Source organism: Mauremys mutica, chromosome 2 (assembly GCF_020497125.1).
Source record: "Mauremys mutica isolate MM-2020 ecotype Southern chromosome 2, ASM2049712v1, whole genome shotgun sequence".
NCBI classification, from domain to species: Eukaryota; Metazoa; Chordata; order Testudines; family Geoemydidae; genus Mauremys; species Mauremys mutica.
Window position 1 is genome coordinate 260,796,253 of NC_059073.1, and position 15,542 is coordinate 260,811,794.

General features: G+C 44.8%; 1 protein-coding gene across 10 annotated transcripts in view; it reads left to right on the plus strand.

Annotated features, from left to right (window-relative positions):
* The first annotated feature begins 2,830 nt into the window (after positions 1-2,830).
* The window catches only part of KIAA1217 (KIAA1217 ortholog), a 247,137-nt gene continuing 234,425 nt past the window's right edge, over positions 2,831-15,542 (plus strand). For 3 of the 10 annotated variants that reach the window (XM_045004426.1, XM_045004433.1, XM_045004434.1), the window contains exons 1-2: positions 2,847-2,979; positions 14,753-15,036. In XM_045004426.1, the coding sequence (XP_044860361.1) occupies positions 2,910-2,979; positions 14,753-15,036 (354 nt within the window). In that variant the 5' untranslated portion in view covers positions 2,847-2,909. Of the gene's footprint in view, positions 2,980-14,752; positions 15,037-15,542 lie in introns of all 10 variants that reach the window. The other 7 variants (XR_006576765.1, XR_006576764.1, XM_045004436.1 and 4 more) reach the window with 6 other exon arrangements.

The window sequence follows — 15,542 nt, forward strand, 5'->3', positions numbered from 1 at the left end:
ACCGTGTCTCCCCAAGGCAACACTTGGCGGGGGAGGGCATGCAGGGTCACATGCCCCCGCCCCAGATTTCTGCCACCATTCACACCAGAATGTGGCCAGCAGCAGCCTTTCAGCGCTGTGCAGGAGGGAAGGGCCGAGAGCTGCTTCCTGCCGTAGGGAAAGAGGAGGAGGAGGAGAAGGGATGACATGGCCCATGTCTTTGAAGAACTCATCTCTTCCCCCCACAACTCCAGTGCTGAAAGACAGCTAACACCTCCAGGCTGCTGCTGGCCACCGACACAACCAGCCACCTCTTGCTACAATGTAGGCAGGAAGGGGTTAAGCCCTAAGGGATGCATTGTGCACCAGGGCCCAGGGGACCTGACTGCAGGGGCTTCAGCAAACCCAGCCAGAGAGGTGGCTCAGCAGGGGAGGGTGCCTGGGGGACAGAGCAGCTCTGTGCTCCTTGGGGGCAGGACCCATGGGGCGGGGGGATGAAGAGGGTTGCTATGCCCCTGCCCCGGGGGCTGCTGTGGAGCCTGCAGCTTTGGGGTGTGAACAGGCTGGAAATCGTTTCCCCCATCCCAATCCAGAGCTTAGTTGAGGAGCGGAGAAGCTTCCCCGTGCCAGTGCTGTGTGGCGCTTTGGCACATGTAGTGCTTGGCTTCTCCTGGCCAGCACCCCAGGTCAGAGGGTAGTGGGCTTTCCCGGGGTGCTGGCCAAGCCCGAGGCAGTAGGGAAAGGAAGGGGTCTGCTAGCCAGGCTGTTGGTGAGCTGAGTGCTCTGACCAGGGGCTGGTTCTCTGCACAGTGTTGGGAGTGGGACGCGTCCCACCAGGAGGTTTATGGAGGAGCAGCGGGGCTCTGGGGGCTGAAGGGGCAAAGTAGGGAGAGGACAGTGAGAGGGGGAGCATGTAAAGGGCTGATTGGTGGGCAGCAGAGGCAACACGTAACCAGCCGCTGCCTGGCGCCTGCCCGCACTCACCAGCCACTGCAGCTCACAACGCGCAGTCAGTGCCAGCCGGAAATGGGACGGGGGGCGGAGCCCTGCTGGCTGAGAGCTGGCATGCTGTGGGGCTGTGCTGACGGATCACTGGGGGGAGTAGCTAGCCCCGCGTGCTGCATCGTCACCCTGCCACCAGATTTGCACACCCACCCCCATCATCAGCCACTGGACCCCTCCACTCACCGCTGGTGGGCGTGTGGCTGGGAAGCAGGGATCCGGACAGCAGCAGGACCCACCAGTACTGATGGTGGGGGAGACAGAAAACACGGGACAATTTGCCCATTTTTAAGAAAAAGTCAGGACACTTGCAGGAGGGCTTAAAAATGGGACATCTGGTCACCCTATCCATATCCGTGTTCAATCCTTTTCTGAATCCTGCAAAACTCTTGGTTTCAGTGATGTATTGTGGCAATGCGTTCCCCAGGGTTTTTATTTATTTTATATATATATATTTAAGCATTCCTTTTTTTTAGTATTAATTTTTTTGTCTTTCAGTTTCATTGACTTAAAGCCCTTTGAAGTCAATGGGAGTTTTTCCATTTATTTTATGGGCTTTGCCTTTATACTTCCTCAAGAGATAGTAGACTGGATCACCTGATTTACCTTCTGTGTTTTATTAATTCTTTTGCATATCTTTATCCCATCCTTTTATTTGTCTCCTCTCTAAACTGAATAGGCCCAGTCTTTTCAATCTATTTTCATAGAGAAGTTTATCCATATCTCTAATAATTTTCATCACCCATCTCGGAAGCCCTTCAATTTCTTCTGTATCCTTTCTAAGACGGGGTGTCTAGAAATCAGTACTAGATATCTACAACATTAACTTGCCTCTGGTGTTCCAGGACAGTAGCTGTCTATTGAGAGATTGCATGATTTCATTAGCACCTCAGCCGACCCCATTCATTCTTAAATTCCTTCAGAACTCTTGGACAGATTTCCCATCTGATCCTGTTGGCTGCTTGTTCCTTAATTTATCAGTTTGTTCCAGGACCTTGTTTTTTCACATCTCAATCTCTGACAACACCGCCATTTTATTACCTTAAAAGTGTAGGTTCAGGTTTGGTATACTCCCAAAAATTAACTGTGGTGGAGACTGATGCAACATCTTTATTTTCCTCAGTAACTTCCTTTACTGCCTCATGATCCGGTGGGTCTACTGTATCTCATGTAGGCTTCTAATTTCTGAACTAAACAAAAATAATCTCTTGATATTTATTTGTATATCTTTGACTTTCCTCACCAAATTCCATCTAAGCCAAATTTCCATCTTATATATTGCTCACTGTGGTTTACACTTAGTTCTATTGGTTTATATATCTTAATTACATTCTGCTTGGTTTCTGAGCAGCTTGAAAGTATTCAACAGAAAAAAATCCCTCTATTTTTACATAATGAATTACTTTTAAACTGCACATTAAAAAAAGACACAGGAGCATTTATCAGGATGTTTGTGGGCTCAGTGGTTATGTGTTTAAAAAATATTCTGTGGAATGGCTTTGTCCCATGACAGAGATTTAGAAAGCTAAGGATTCAGATTCCAGCTGAGATTCAGGCCTATAATCTTGTTTGAAATGTTCCCTTTCATAATGCTACTTGGCTGCAGTATATCTGTAGTTGGGAGCAGTGGAAAAGAAGCCGGCTAGAGTCTTTCCCGCAGAAAAGACCATCACCTGTTGGGGCCCTCACTGAGAAGTGCTCAGGGACTATTCCAGCAGCAACAGCAGCAAAAGCGGCAGCCTCTGAAAGTACTGCCCACCATTCCATAACGGATACTTGTACTTCTGGAATGCACTTCATTTTTTAAAGGAACTTTGTACTGTAGAGAAGGCTAGTTTTCTTTCTTTTCTCCTGGAGGCTGCTTCTGGTAGTTTTTAAACCTGCAGTTTAAAAGTTTTCAAGGAAAGCTTGTGAAGTAGGCAGGGACAATGGAGGAAAATGAAAGCCAGAAATCTGAGCTGTGCCTGGCTTATTCAACAGACAGCAAACAGATGAAGGGTAAGTAACAGAATCAGTCGAAGATAGAGTTACATTTAAACATGTGCCTCATTGCTGCTTTTTATAACTAGAGGTAAAGAGAATAAAAAGTGTGCTTCTTGTGCATATGACTTTTGAAAACTTGCCTGATACTTTGGGGATTTTTATGTTTAACTTTCTCTTTAGAAAGATTTTTATTTAATAGCTAAAGCAGAGTGTATATTGAGGTCACATTTTGTGACACATTAAGCAATGTGATATGCTACTTCCTTAGGGAAGGATAAATACTATCGGCTGCCTTTTAAATTCTCTATACTACAACAGCAGAAGCAGAAACACTTCATTTTATGGAAGCAGTATTGAGATTGGTTTTTTTTCAATTCCTATTTTAGAACACACAGATCTACAGTAGATTGTCATGAGATTAATTTACTTTGTGTGAAATGAGTTGGGTTGATTTTGGAATGAAGCCAAGAAATTATGAGCATGGTTTTCATGTAAGGTCAGCTGTGGTGCATTTGTACAATTACCATTGCACTGTTATTTTGTCTGAAACCTAATGAAAACAGTTTCCTGATGAATTTTTATGTAGGGTATTCCACTCCCTACAAACATTCAGGTTGCATGACAGATACCTAATCTAAATTTATCTCTTATAAGTATTTATAGAACACCAATCATGATAGCTTTTATGAACACTTCCAATACACATGCATGTATTGTATTTCTCATGCAGATTTCAGTGAAACATATATGCTCCTGTGTTTGTATAAAATAAGCATAATATGTTTGGGTATAAATGGTAATTGAAAATATATTTTGTTTTTCACAGTATTAAAAGTCAGTAATATCTGTGACTATCACATAGGTGGCATATTTAGAAAAAGTATATAATAAACAAAACTCCAATGTGGTCATTAGTACTGTTTGACATTTTGCCAGATCATAGTAAATATGTGAGCAATGGGTAACTCATAGTCCATCCACATCATTTGGGGGGGTGTATGCACGCACCTTTGTGTGTACAGAGAACAAAATGTTCACTAAAATGTGTTCCTGAATTGCAAAAAGAAATAACATGCTATTACCATACTACTCACGCAAAATATACTGAAATTCATGTGATGGTGGAAAGCAGAGGTCAGTCTGGACCAGCTCCTGAAACTGGAAGATCCAGGTCACAACAATTAATCCAAAAGATTATCATGATGGATTATCATGGACATACCACTTGTAGGCCAAAAATTAAGTTATTTTTCCCTGTCAGTTTTCTCCATTAAATTATATTTCCTATAGTGATGGATGAATCTCAAAAAAAAATTGAATTTGGGTTTAATTCAGATAAGTACCCAGGTCAGATTTTCAAGCCTTTTGAGCACTATCCCAGTCCCCACAAGCCTTTATCTAGTCATACAGCACTCCCCATTTGCCTACCCTCCACCCACCATGATAGCAGACCTTCCTAGAGGAAGGTCCAGCCACCCACTTATTTCTCAGGTAAAAGGTCTCCTCTTCAGGAGCATGACAGGCTTATCACATGCCGATCTCTCACCTCCTCAGCACATTCTCTCTCACCTACCCCTTTTTAAGGGGTGATACATTTATCCTCCTCCTGCCTACAACCCATGCAGTCTTCTAGGGACAAGCAGGCGATCCTTTACCCATTACAAAGTTTTCGGACGGGGATGTTGTTAGGCTGACTCTTTCCTCAATGCCCTCTCATCCCATATGTATTTTCTAAGGTATGGAAAGCCTGCCCATTCTGCTGTTCAGCAGTAGCAGGATCCAGAAACTTGCTGTTGGATTACGCTGCTTTTGACCCTATGATCTTCACATGCACCCGGAGCTAAAATGCCCCAGTGTGTATTGTAATATTTCACAATCACTGCTCTTGCCTTCCCCCAAGGTGACCTGCCACCAGGTAAGAAGTGCAAGGGAAGTACATTTAGCGGGGGATTTGGTAAGGGGATCTCGAATGCAGACATTCCAGAGCTTCAGAAAGGGTTAGAGTTCAGTTTGTTTCAAATTTCAGGTGGGGAGAGGGGGTTATTTTATTCAAATTAGTTTGCCGGATTCCTAATCAACATAAGTTGCTTTCTTTTGGTGCACAATAGGGACTGCAATGTTTTATAGTATGTTACATGTCTGTCAATGCCATGAAAAGAATATGTCCCGTAACATATGTATTAATAACCTAGCCTACACACGGCAAAGGTAACAATTAGTTTGCATTTGTTTCCTTTCAGTAATGTGTGGGGAAAAACTGTTACATTTTGGATAATTTTAGGAATTGAGTGTTTTTCTCTCACATGTAGTGCTAGAAAAGGCTAACATAGCCCCATGCATTTTGGTTCCTTCTTGATGTCTCCATATATAACAAATAATGGTAAAACACTTTGGTGTTTCTGAATCTCTTCATACTGACTAATGAATCTTTAGATATCTCTAAGAACTCAAGTGAAGAGCATGGATAGGTTTTGCATGAGATGTAGAAGCAGGATTACAAATTTAATGAACTTTCTGTTGTGTTTTGTGTTATACAGGTTAAGGTATATCTACACTTATGGCAGTTGTGTAGAGTACAGACACTGCACACCCAGGTAGCATGGGTATAAATAACAGTGTAGACAGTGAGGTACAGCTTAGGTGAGTAGAATGCCCTATATGCCTGAACCCTAGGGTGAGCACCATACACAGCTCTCTACATGCCCAAGCAGTGCCTCCCATGTCTATACTTCTGTTTAGTCTCTCACTGTCTCCCTGCAGCCAGAGCCTTTCCTCACGGCAACGAAAGGCTCTGTAAGCAAGGAAAGGCTCTGGTGTGGGAGAGACAAGCCTGACTGTAAAAAGCTCTAAGGAAGGAGATTCCATCACCTCCCTAGGTAATCCATTCCAGTGCTTCACCACCCTCCTAGTGAAAAAGCTTTTTCCTAATATCAACCTAAACCTCCCTCACTGTAACTTGACACCATTACTCCTTGTTCTGCCATCTGGTACCACTGAGAACAGTCTAGATCCATCCTCTTTGGAATCCTTTTTCAGGTAGTTGAAAGCAGTTATCAAATCCCCCCTCGTTCTTCTCTTCTACAGGCTAAACAATCTCAGTTCCCTCAGCTTCTACTCATAAGTCATGTGCTCCAGCCCCCTAATCATTTTTGTTGCCCTCCACTGGACCCATTCCAATATTTCCAAATCCTTCTTGTAGTGTGGGGCCCAAAACTGGACACAGTACTCCAGATGAGGCCTCATCAATGCCGAATAGAGGGGAATGATCACATCCCTCAATCTGCTGGCATTGCCCCTACTTATACAGCCCAAAATGCTGTTAGCCTTCTTGGCAACAAGGGCACACTGTTGACTTATACCCAGCTTCTTGTTCACTGTAACCCCTAGGTCCTTTTTTGCAGAACTGCTGCCTAGCCACCCGGCCCCTAGTCTGTAGCAGTGCATGGGATTCTTCCGTCCTAAGTGCAGGATTCTGAACTTGTCCTCGTTGAACCTCATCAGATTTATTTTGGCCCAATCCTCTAATTTGTCTAGGTCCCTCTGTATCCTATCCCTATCCTCCAGCATATCTACCACTCCTCCCAGTGTAGTGTCATCTGCAAACTTGCTGCGAGTGCAGTCCATGCCATCCAGATCATTAATGAAGATATTGAACAAAACCAGCCCCAGGACCGACCCTTGGGGCACTCTGCTTGATACCAGCTGCCGACTAGACATGGAGCCATTGATCACTACCCGTTGAGCCTGATGATCTGGCCAGCTTTCTATCCACTTATAGTCCGTTCATCCAGCCCATACTTTTTTAACTTGCCGGCAAGAATAGTGTAGGAGACCGTATCAAAAGCTTTGCTAAAGTCAAGGAATAACACACTTTCCCCTCATCCACAGAGCCAGTTATCTCATCATAGAAGGCAATTAGGTTAGTCAGGCATAACTTGCCCTTGGTGAATCCATGCTCACTGTTCCTGATCAGTTTCCTCTCCTCTAAGTACATCAGAATTGATTCCTTGAGGACTTGCTCCATGATTTTTCTAGGGACTGAGGTGAGGCTGACTGGCCTGTAGTTCACCGGATCCTCCTCCTTCCCTTTTTTAAAGATGGGCACTACATTAGCCTTTTTCCAGTCATCTGGGACCTCCCCCGATCGCCATGTGTTTTCAAAGATAATGGCCAATGGCTCTGCAATCACATCCACTAACTTCTTTATCACCTTTGGATGCAGCGCATCCAGCCCCATGGACTTGTGCTCATCCAGCTTTTCTAAATAGTCCCGAACCACTTCTTTCTCCACAGAGGGCTGGTCATCTTCTCCCCATACTGTGCTGCCCAGTGCAGTAGTCTGGGAGCTGACCTTGTTCATGAATACAAAGGCAAAATAAAGCATTGAGTACATTAGCTTTTTCCACATCCTCTGTCACTAGGTTGCCTCCCTCATTCAGTAAGGGGCCCACCCTTTCCTTGACTTTTTCCTTGTTGCAAACACACCTGAAGAAACCCTTCTTGTTACTCTTAACATCTCTTGCTAGCTGCAACTCCAAGTATGATTTGGCCTTCCTGATTTCACTCCTGCGTGCCTGAGCAATATTTTTATACTCCTCCCTGTTCATTTGTCCAACCTTCCACTTCTTGTAAGCTTCTTTTTTGTGTTTAAGATCAGCAAGGATTTAACTGTTAAGCCAAGCTGCTCACCTGCCATTTTTACTATTCTTTCTACACATCAGGATGGTTTGTTCCTGCAACCTCAATAAGGATTCTTTAAAATACAGCCAGATCTCCTGGACTCCTTCCCCCCTCATGTTACTCTCCCAGCAGATCCTGCCCATCAGTTCCCTGAGGGAGTCGAAGTCTGCTTTCCTGAAGTCTGGGGTCCGTATTCTGCTAGTCTCCTTTCTTCCTTTTGTCAGGATCCTGAACTCGACCATCTCATGGTCACTGCCTCCCAGGTTCCCATCCACTTTTGCTTCCCCTACTAATTCTTCCCTGTTTGTGAGCAGCAGGTCAAGAAGAGGTCTGCCTCTAGTTGATTCCTCCAGCACTTGCACCAGGAAATTGTCCCCTACACTTTCCAAAAACCTCCTGGATTGTCTGTGCACTGCTGTATTGCTCTCCCAGCAGATATCAGGATGATTGAAGTTCCCCATGAGAACCAGGGCCTGTGATCTACACACCACAGTGACAAGTGTGAACGCAGCCTGCTTTTCACTGTGGCATGTAGCTACACATACCCTAAATTCCACAGCAAATGTAGACAAGGCCTGTATTGTATCCTCAAGGAAGTGCTCACAGCTGCTATTGTGACCCTTACATTAGGGGGTTTGTGTGTGAGGGGTATATACATAGCCATGCTTATGCCTAATACTCAGACATCTGAGATGGCCCCTGTTCAACTAGAAATACAGAACGTCTTTTTGCCTGGCACTTCCATTTCAACAAGTTCAGAAATATAATATCTATATTTGGTGTATGATGGATTAAAAATGCCAGATTATCCCTCTTACTGGAGATTCATTGATGTGGGTGCACAGCCTACAGAAACCTTTTGAACACTGATGCATTTGGAAGAGCCACATTTCTTTATTGCAAACAAAATACTAATTTTTACCACTTCTTTCAAACAAATCTCAGTGCATCTGGTGGTAGGATTTCTCCCTGAGTTTTCAGAAGGCATCATCACAAAGTTATTGAGGTTGGGAGTTTTTGTAATTAAGTTACACATGGAAAATTTGCGTTGTCCAATAGACCTCAACATGTGTGGCTGCAGCTCTGATGTTCTGATGTTGGAGACACTTTTAGGAATGGTGACTTGCTCAAAGTCAGCTAAAGATTTAAAAACTGCATTGATTGTGGGTTTTTGTGGGTTTTTGCATATTTAAAGGAACATGTTAAGGAGGCAAATTTAGTATGAAAGTCTAGGTTTGAACTCTAGAGCCTCCTACAATGAGAAGTGTATTGCCAGTTACCAAGAGGTATGCAAGACAGGTAAAAAAAGAATGTATCACTATCAAGGAGTATGATGTTCTGAGTCTGCAACAAGTCATCCTTCTGTAACTTTTATGTAGTGTTTCTCTTTACTAGAAAGTTTGAATTTGGATGCAGATCTAAACTTCTCCAGGGTTGGGAATATAAGAACATAAGAACAGCTGTGCTGGTTCATACCAGTGGTCATTTTAGCCCAGTATCCTGTCTTCTGACAGTGGCCAATTTCAAATGCGTCAGAGGGAATGAATGGAACAGGCTATCGTGATCCATCTGCTGTCATCCACTCCCAGCTTCTGGCAAACAGATGCTAGGGACACTCAGAGTATGGGGATGGGTATGGAGCTGTTTGGGTTCAAGATTTAGGTTCAGCGTGTCACAGAGAAAGCAGCCAAATTCACACTTCTCAAAGTTTGGTGACATTTGGATTTGGGCTTTTATTTCAGGCCTATCTCTACTATAATAGGGACTCTTCTCAGGTGCAATCACTGCTATTGCTCGGGGCAGTAGAGGAGGTCCCTCTAGTGTTCAGAGGCAGGGGGTTCTGTTCCAAGTATTTCCTAATTCTGAAGGCCAAGGGTGGGCTCAGACCTATTTTAGTCCTGCGAAAATTCAACAGATTCATGAAGAAGATAAAGTTCAGCATGGTCTCCCTGGCTTCCATTGTCCCCTCCCTGGATCCGGGGGACTGGTATGACACCCTCGACTTGAAGGATGCGTATTTTCAAATGTGCATTGTACCATCCCACAGCTGGTTCCTCCGCTTTGTGGTCAGCACTCACTATCTCCCCTTCGGCCTCCCAGCAGCCCCTCGGGTGTTCAGCAAGTGCATGTTGGTCATGGCATCCTTGCTGTGGAAATGGCAGGTGCAACTATTCATGTACCTTGACAACTGGCTAATCAAAGGCCACTCCAGGGCCCAAGTGGAGGCCCATGTGAGTCTAGTTCAGACGACATTCCACAGGCTCAGCCTGATACTGAATGTGGCAAAGTCAACCCTAACCCCTACTCAGAGGATAGAGTTCAGTGGAGCTCTCCTATACTCTGGTCAAGCCAGGGCATGCGTTCCGGAAACTCGCTTTCTCTCCTTGGGAGCCATCATAGAGGAACTCAGGCGATATCCCACCACTACGGCGCAAAATTGCCTGAAGCTGCTCGGCCATATGGCCACCTTTACATATGTAGTACAGCATACCAGGCTGTGGCTCCGTTCCCTTCAGGCTTGGCTAGCCTTGGTGTACAGGCCTAGACAAGTTGGTCCCACTCATTCCTCCAGTTATTGAGTCCCTCAGGTGATGACTCGACTGGCAAGCGGTATGTGCAGGAGTGCCCTGTCTCTAATAACGGACACATTGGCAATGGGTTGGGGGTGCACTTGGGAAGAATAAGGACTCAAGGTCTATGGTTTCAGGCAGAACTATCACTGCACATCAACGTCAGGGAGCTATGTGCGGTTCGCTTTGCTTGCCAGACATTTCAAACCCATCTGCAGGGCAGATGTGTATCAGTATTGACAGACAATACAACAGCGATGTTCTATATAAACAAACAGGGAGGTGCTCGCTCCTCTCCCCTGTGCCAGGAAGCCCTCAAGCTGTGGGACTTCTGCATTGTCCACTCCATACATCTGCAGGCATTGGCACCTTCCGGGCTCTCCGAATCAACTGGCCAATCATCTCAGCAGGTCCTTTCACAATGATGAGCGGTCCCTCCGCCCAGATGTCATAATCAGCATCTTCCAGAGGTGGGGATTTCCCCAGATAGATTTGTTTGCAACATGGCTCAACAGGAAGTGTCAGCAGTTCTGTTCTTCTTGAATCACAGCCTGGGTTCGCTTGCAGATGCCTTTCTTCTTCTTTGGAAGGGGCACCTGCTGTATCCATTCTCACCCTTCTCGCTTGTACACAATGATCTGCTGAAGGTCTGAAGAGAGGGAGCATCAATGGTCTTGATAGCGCCAGCATGGCCATGTTAACATTGGTTCAGCATGCGTCTAGACCTGTTGGTGGAACACCTATAACACTGCCCCTGGTCCTGGACTTGATCATGCAGAATAACGGCTGCCTCCAGCATCCCAATCTAGAGACTCTGCACCTCACAGCATGGAAACTCTGTGGCTAACTCCTTTGGAGCTCGCATGTTCAGACTCCGTTAGGGAGGTTGTCCTTGGCAGCAGGAAATCATCCACTCGAGCTGCTTGTCTGGCTAAGTGGAAGAGATTCTCAATCTGGTCTCTGCAAAGAGACACTCCGCCATTACAGTCATCGATTCCTTTCTTTCTGGACTATTTACTGCACTTGAAACAGCAAGGCCTGGCAGTGTCATCAATAAAGTTGCACCTGACCACCATCTTGGCTTTTCATCCCAGTTCTGCTGGCTGGTCAGTATTCACTAACCCCATGGTTGGCTGCTTCCTCAAAGGACTAGATTAGGGGTTCTCAAACTTCATTGCATTGCAACCCCCTTCTGACAACAGAAATTACTACATGACCCCAGGAGGGGGGACCGAAGCCTGAGCCCACAAACCCAGGTGAGATGGGCAAAGCCTAAGCTCAAGCCCCTCCATCCCAGGCTTGGGGGCCAAGGCTGAACCCCAAGGGCTTCAGCCCCAGACAGGGGAACTGTAACGTGAGCCCCTCTGCCCAGGGCTGAAGATGAAGCCTGACCCCGCCACCCAGGCATGAAGCCTTTGGGCTTCAGTCCCAGGTGGTGGAACTCGTGCTTTGGCCCCGGGCCTCAGCAAGTCTAACGCCAGCACTGGTGACCTCATTAAAACAGGTTCATGACCCACTTTGGGGTCCTGACCTACAGTTAGAGAACCACTGCACTAGATAGCCTCTACCCTCTGATAAGAGAGCCAATCCCCGCATTGGGATCTCAACCTGGTGCTCTCAAGGCTGATGGGACCCTCCTTTTGAGCCCCTAGCAACATGCTTGCTCCTCTGTCTTTCCTGGAAAGTAGCATTCCTAGTGGCCATAACTTCTGCCAGGAGGGTGTCTGAGCTCAAGGCCTTGACGTCCAAGCCCCCTTATGCTGCTTTTTATAAGGACAAGGTACAGTTGCTGCCGCATCTGGCCTTCCTCCCAAAGGTAGTTTCGCAATTCCACGTGAATCAGAACATTTTCTTCCAGTGATCTTCCCTAAGCCACATGCTAGTTAAACCAGGAACAGGTGTTCCACTCCCTGGATGTCAGATGAGTGTTAGCTTTTTACACTGAAAGGATAAAGCCATTTTGAAAGTCGACACAGCTCTTCGTTGCAATTGCTAAGCGGATTAGGGGGCTCCCAGCGTCCTCCCAAAGGATCATGGATCACCGCCTGTATCAGGGCGTGCTACAACCTAGCAAAGATACCTGCCCCAGCCTTGTCAGCGCACCCCACAAGGATGCAGGCATCCTCAGTGGCATTCCTGGCACAGCTCCCCATTCAGGGCATCGCAGGGCAGCAACATGGTCATCCAATCCACACCTTTACGTCAACTACGCCATTACTCAGCAGGCTAGAGACAGTGCAGCATTTGGCGGTGCTGCAGTCTGTGACACGGTGAACTCCGACCCCTCCTCCTGGGAATTGCTTGGGAGTCACCGACTTGGAATCGACATGAGCAAGCACTTGAAGAAGGAAAAACGGTTACCTGCCTTTCATAACTGTTGTTCTTTGAGATGTGTTGCTCATGTCCATTCCAAGACCCACCTGCCTCCCCTCTGTCAGCGTATTCTGGCAAGAAGGAACTGAGGTGGCAACGGGTCAGCAGCGACCTATATACATGGCCATGAAGGCGCGACTCCAGGGGGTTCCACAGTCGACCCGACAAGTACTGCTAGGGGAAAAACCTACCAACAACTGCACACGGTGCGCACACACCTACTTGGAATAGACATGGGGTGGGGGAGGGATAGCTCAGTAGTTTACGCAAAGGCCTGCTAAACCCACAGTTGTGAGCTCAATCCTTGAAGGGGCCATTTAGGGATCTTGGGCAAAAATCTGTCTGGGGATTGGTCCTGCTTTGAGCAGAGGGTTGGACTAGATGAGGTCCCTTCCAACCCTGATATTCTATGAGCAACACATCTCAAAGAACAACAGTTACAAAAGGTAGGTAACCATTTTTCTCAACTTTTCCAGACTACTGTACCCCTTTCAGGAGACTGATTTTTCTTGCATACCCCCAAGTTTCACCTCACTTAAAAACTACTTGCTTACAAAATCAGACATAAAAATACAAGTGTCACAGCACACTATTACAGAAAAATTGCTTACTTTCTCATTTTGCCTGTATGAAGTTTTAGATTGTACTGACTTTGTTAGTTCTTTTTATTTAGCCTGTTGTAAAATCAGGCAAATATCTAGATGAGTGAATTGATGTACCCCCTGGAAGACCTCTGTGTACCCCCAGGAGTACACATGCCCCTGGTTGAGAACCACTGTGCTAGATAGCTCACAGAAAAGTCCTTTCCTCTGAAGAACATGCAATCTAAAGTGAAATCAGTGGGAGTCCACCAATGTGTGTCTTACTGCATAGTGAGGACCTAAATGGTGGATTTGACAGACAAGTGGGGATGGTATCAGGAGCAACTGAGTGACCTGTGTGCAGGAGGTCATAAAACATAAGATCCAATTAGTTGATCTAATAGTTCCTTCTGTCCTTAATATTGATGAATCTATGAAAGTTGGGAGAATGTATCAATTCCCAAAATACAGTAACATGCAAAGGGATGTGTTTCGAGATCTACTGGGGGGTGCTATGAGGATAAAGAACTTTTAGTGAGATAGCAGTATACAGAGATAAATGAAGCAAGAAATTTAAAGGGATGAACATTTAAAATCTATAAAGAGTTAATGTTAATAAGGACATTCAAGAGTGCATAACAAGAGTGAGTAAGGCTACAAAATGGACTTAGAAGGCCTTTTCAATGCTGCTGTTTGTTATTCCCCTTTGCTGACAAAAGAGAGGGGATTTTTTTCATACGTATTAGGTAACAAACCTCCAACCTACACTTCTTCAGGCACCAGAGGGTTCATGTTACACAGTTACCTTCAGATAAGCTAGCACTAACATACCCTCTATGTCTAGCTATCTTTTTACAAAAGTATCCATGGCCATTGGTCTTAAAGAAGACTTTAAAGTTGTAACATTTATCTGACTTTTTTCCTCTTTTCTGTCACATAAAACTTGCTTTTATTTTATTTCTCGAGGAGTGGTTTATTGAAAAAGTGATGCTGTATTTTCCAATCTGCTGTCTGAGAGGTATAAAATCCAAGTGAGATCCATGAAATTTAAAACCTGGCTACAGTCAGAAAACAGAAACAAAACCCAAGTGCTTCTCTTACTATTTTATAGGCATTTCAGAGCATGTGGAAAACATACTTTGAAAAGATTAAGGATTTGAAATCTGCTTTGTCAAAGGAATTTTATCAGTTGGTCTCCCTAAGGAGACTAGTTACAGGCTCATTAAATGTACTGGAACATATTGAAGAAAACTGTTTCTTCTTGTGGAAAGCATCCAATAGATTTTAAAAGTTAGGGAGTAAAGGCTTTGCCATATCTTCGTTTTACTTGAGATAATAGTGAAGATGGTATAGAGGGACATCTTTCTTAAATGATGTTCAGTTCTTTATGAGGCATTAAGTACTGTATAATACAGCTGGTCTGTCTGTGTATTTTATTAAAGCTTAATAACACATCTTTCCCCCATCAGTGGTGTAGAACGGGATATTGTATACTGCTATTTTTTTAATTGACCTAGCTATATTTTTTCCTTATAAATGTGACTGTTGCGGTTATGTTCTTATAATACTCTTAATTTTTTTCAGACCAGGGAAAAAACAATTTGCATGTAACATCATTAGACGATGCAGAATGTCTTCGATCTAAAGAACTCCTTGCAACTGGAAACAATAATACTTCCAATCCAAAGCCTACCCGCAACATCCCTCGCAGACATACTGTAGGTGGACCTCGCAGTTCCAAAGAAATACTGGGAATGCAGACATCAGAAATGGACAGAAAGAGAGAGGCTTTTCTGGAGCATCTGAAACAGAAATATCCCCATCATGCTACTGCAATAATGGGACACCAAGAAAGGCTGAGAGATCAGGTATGGAAACAAAGTAATTTATTGCTTTTTGTTTAAAAAAAAGTATATCTAACTTTTATAAAATTCAATGTTAAATGGTTAGAAAAAATGGGAAAGTAGCAGACCCTAAACAAATGTAATTGGATGGCCTTTGTTTTGTTTTTAGATTTTTTTAAAATGGGAAGAGTATGACTATTTGATGCCATTTTTGTGCCATTCAGTGAACTGTATATACTCGACCATAAGCCGGTTTGTTTATAAGCCGACCCCCCCAAATGGATAAGTAAAAATGGAAAAATGTTATGACCCGTTCATAAGCCAACCCTATAATTCAAGGGTCAGCAAACTTTGGCTCCCAGGCCATGCGAATAAGCTGCTGGCGGGTCAAGATGGTTTGTTTACCTCGAGCGTCCTCAGGCACGGAGGTAAACCTAAGTAAACAAAGTGTCCCAGCATGCCAGCTGCTTACCATGATAGGCTGGGACAGCAACTGGTGGGGAAATTTGTGGGGGGGGGAGAAGAAGCTG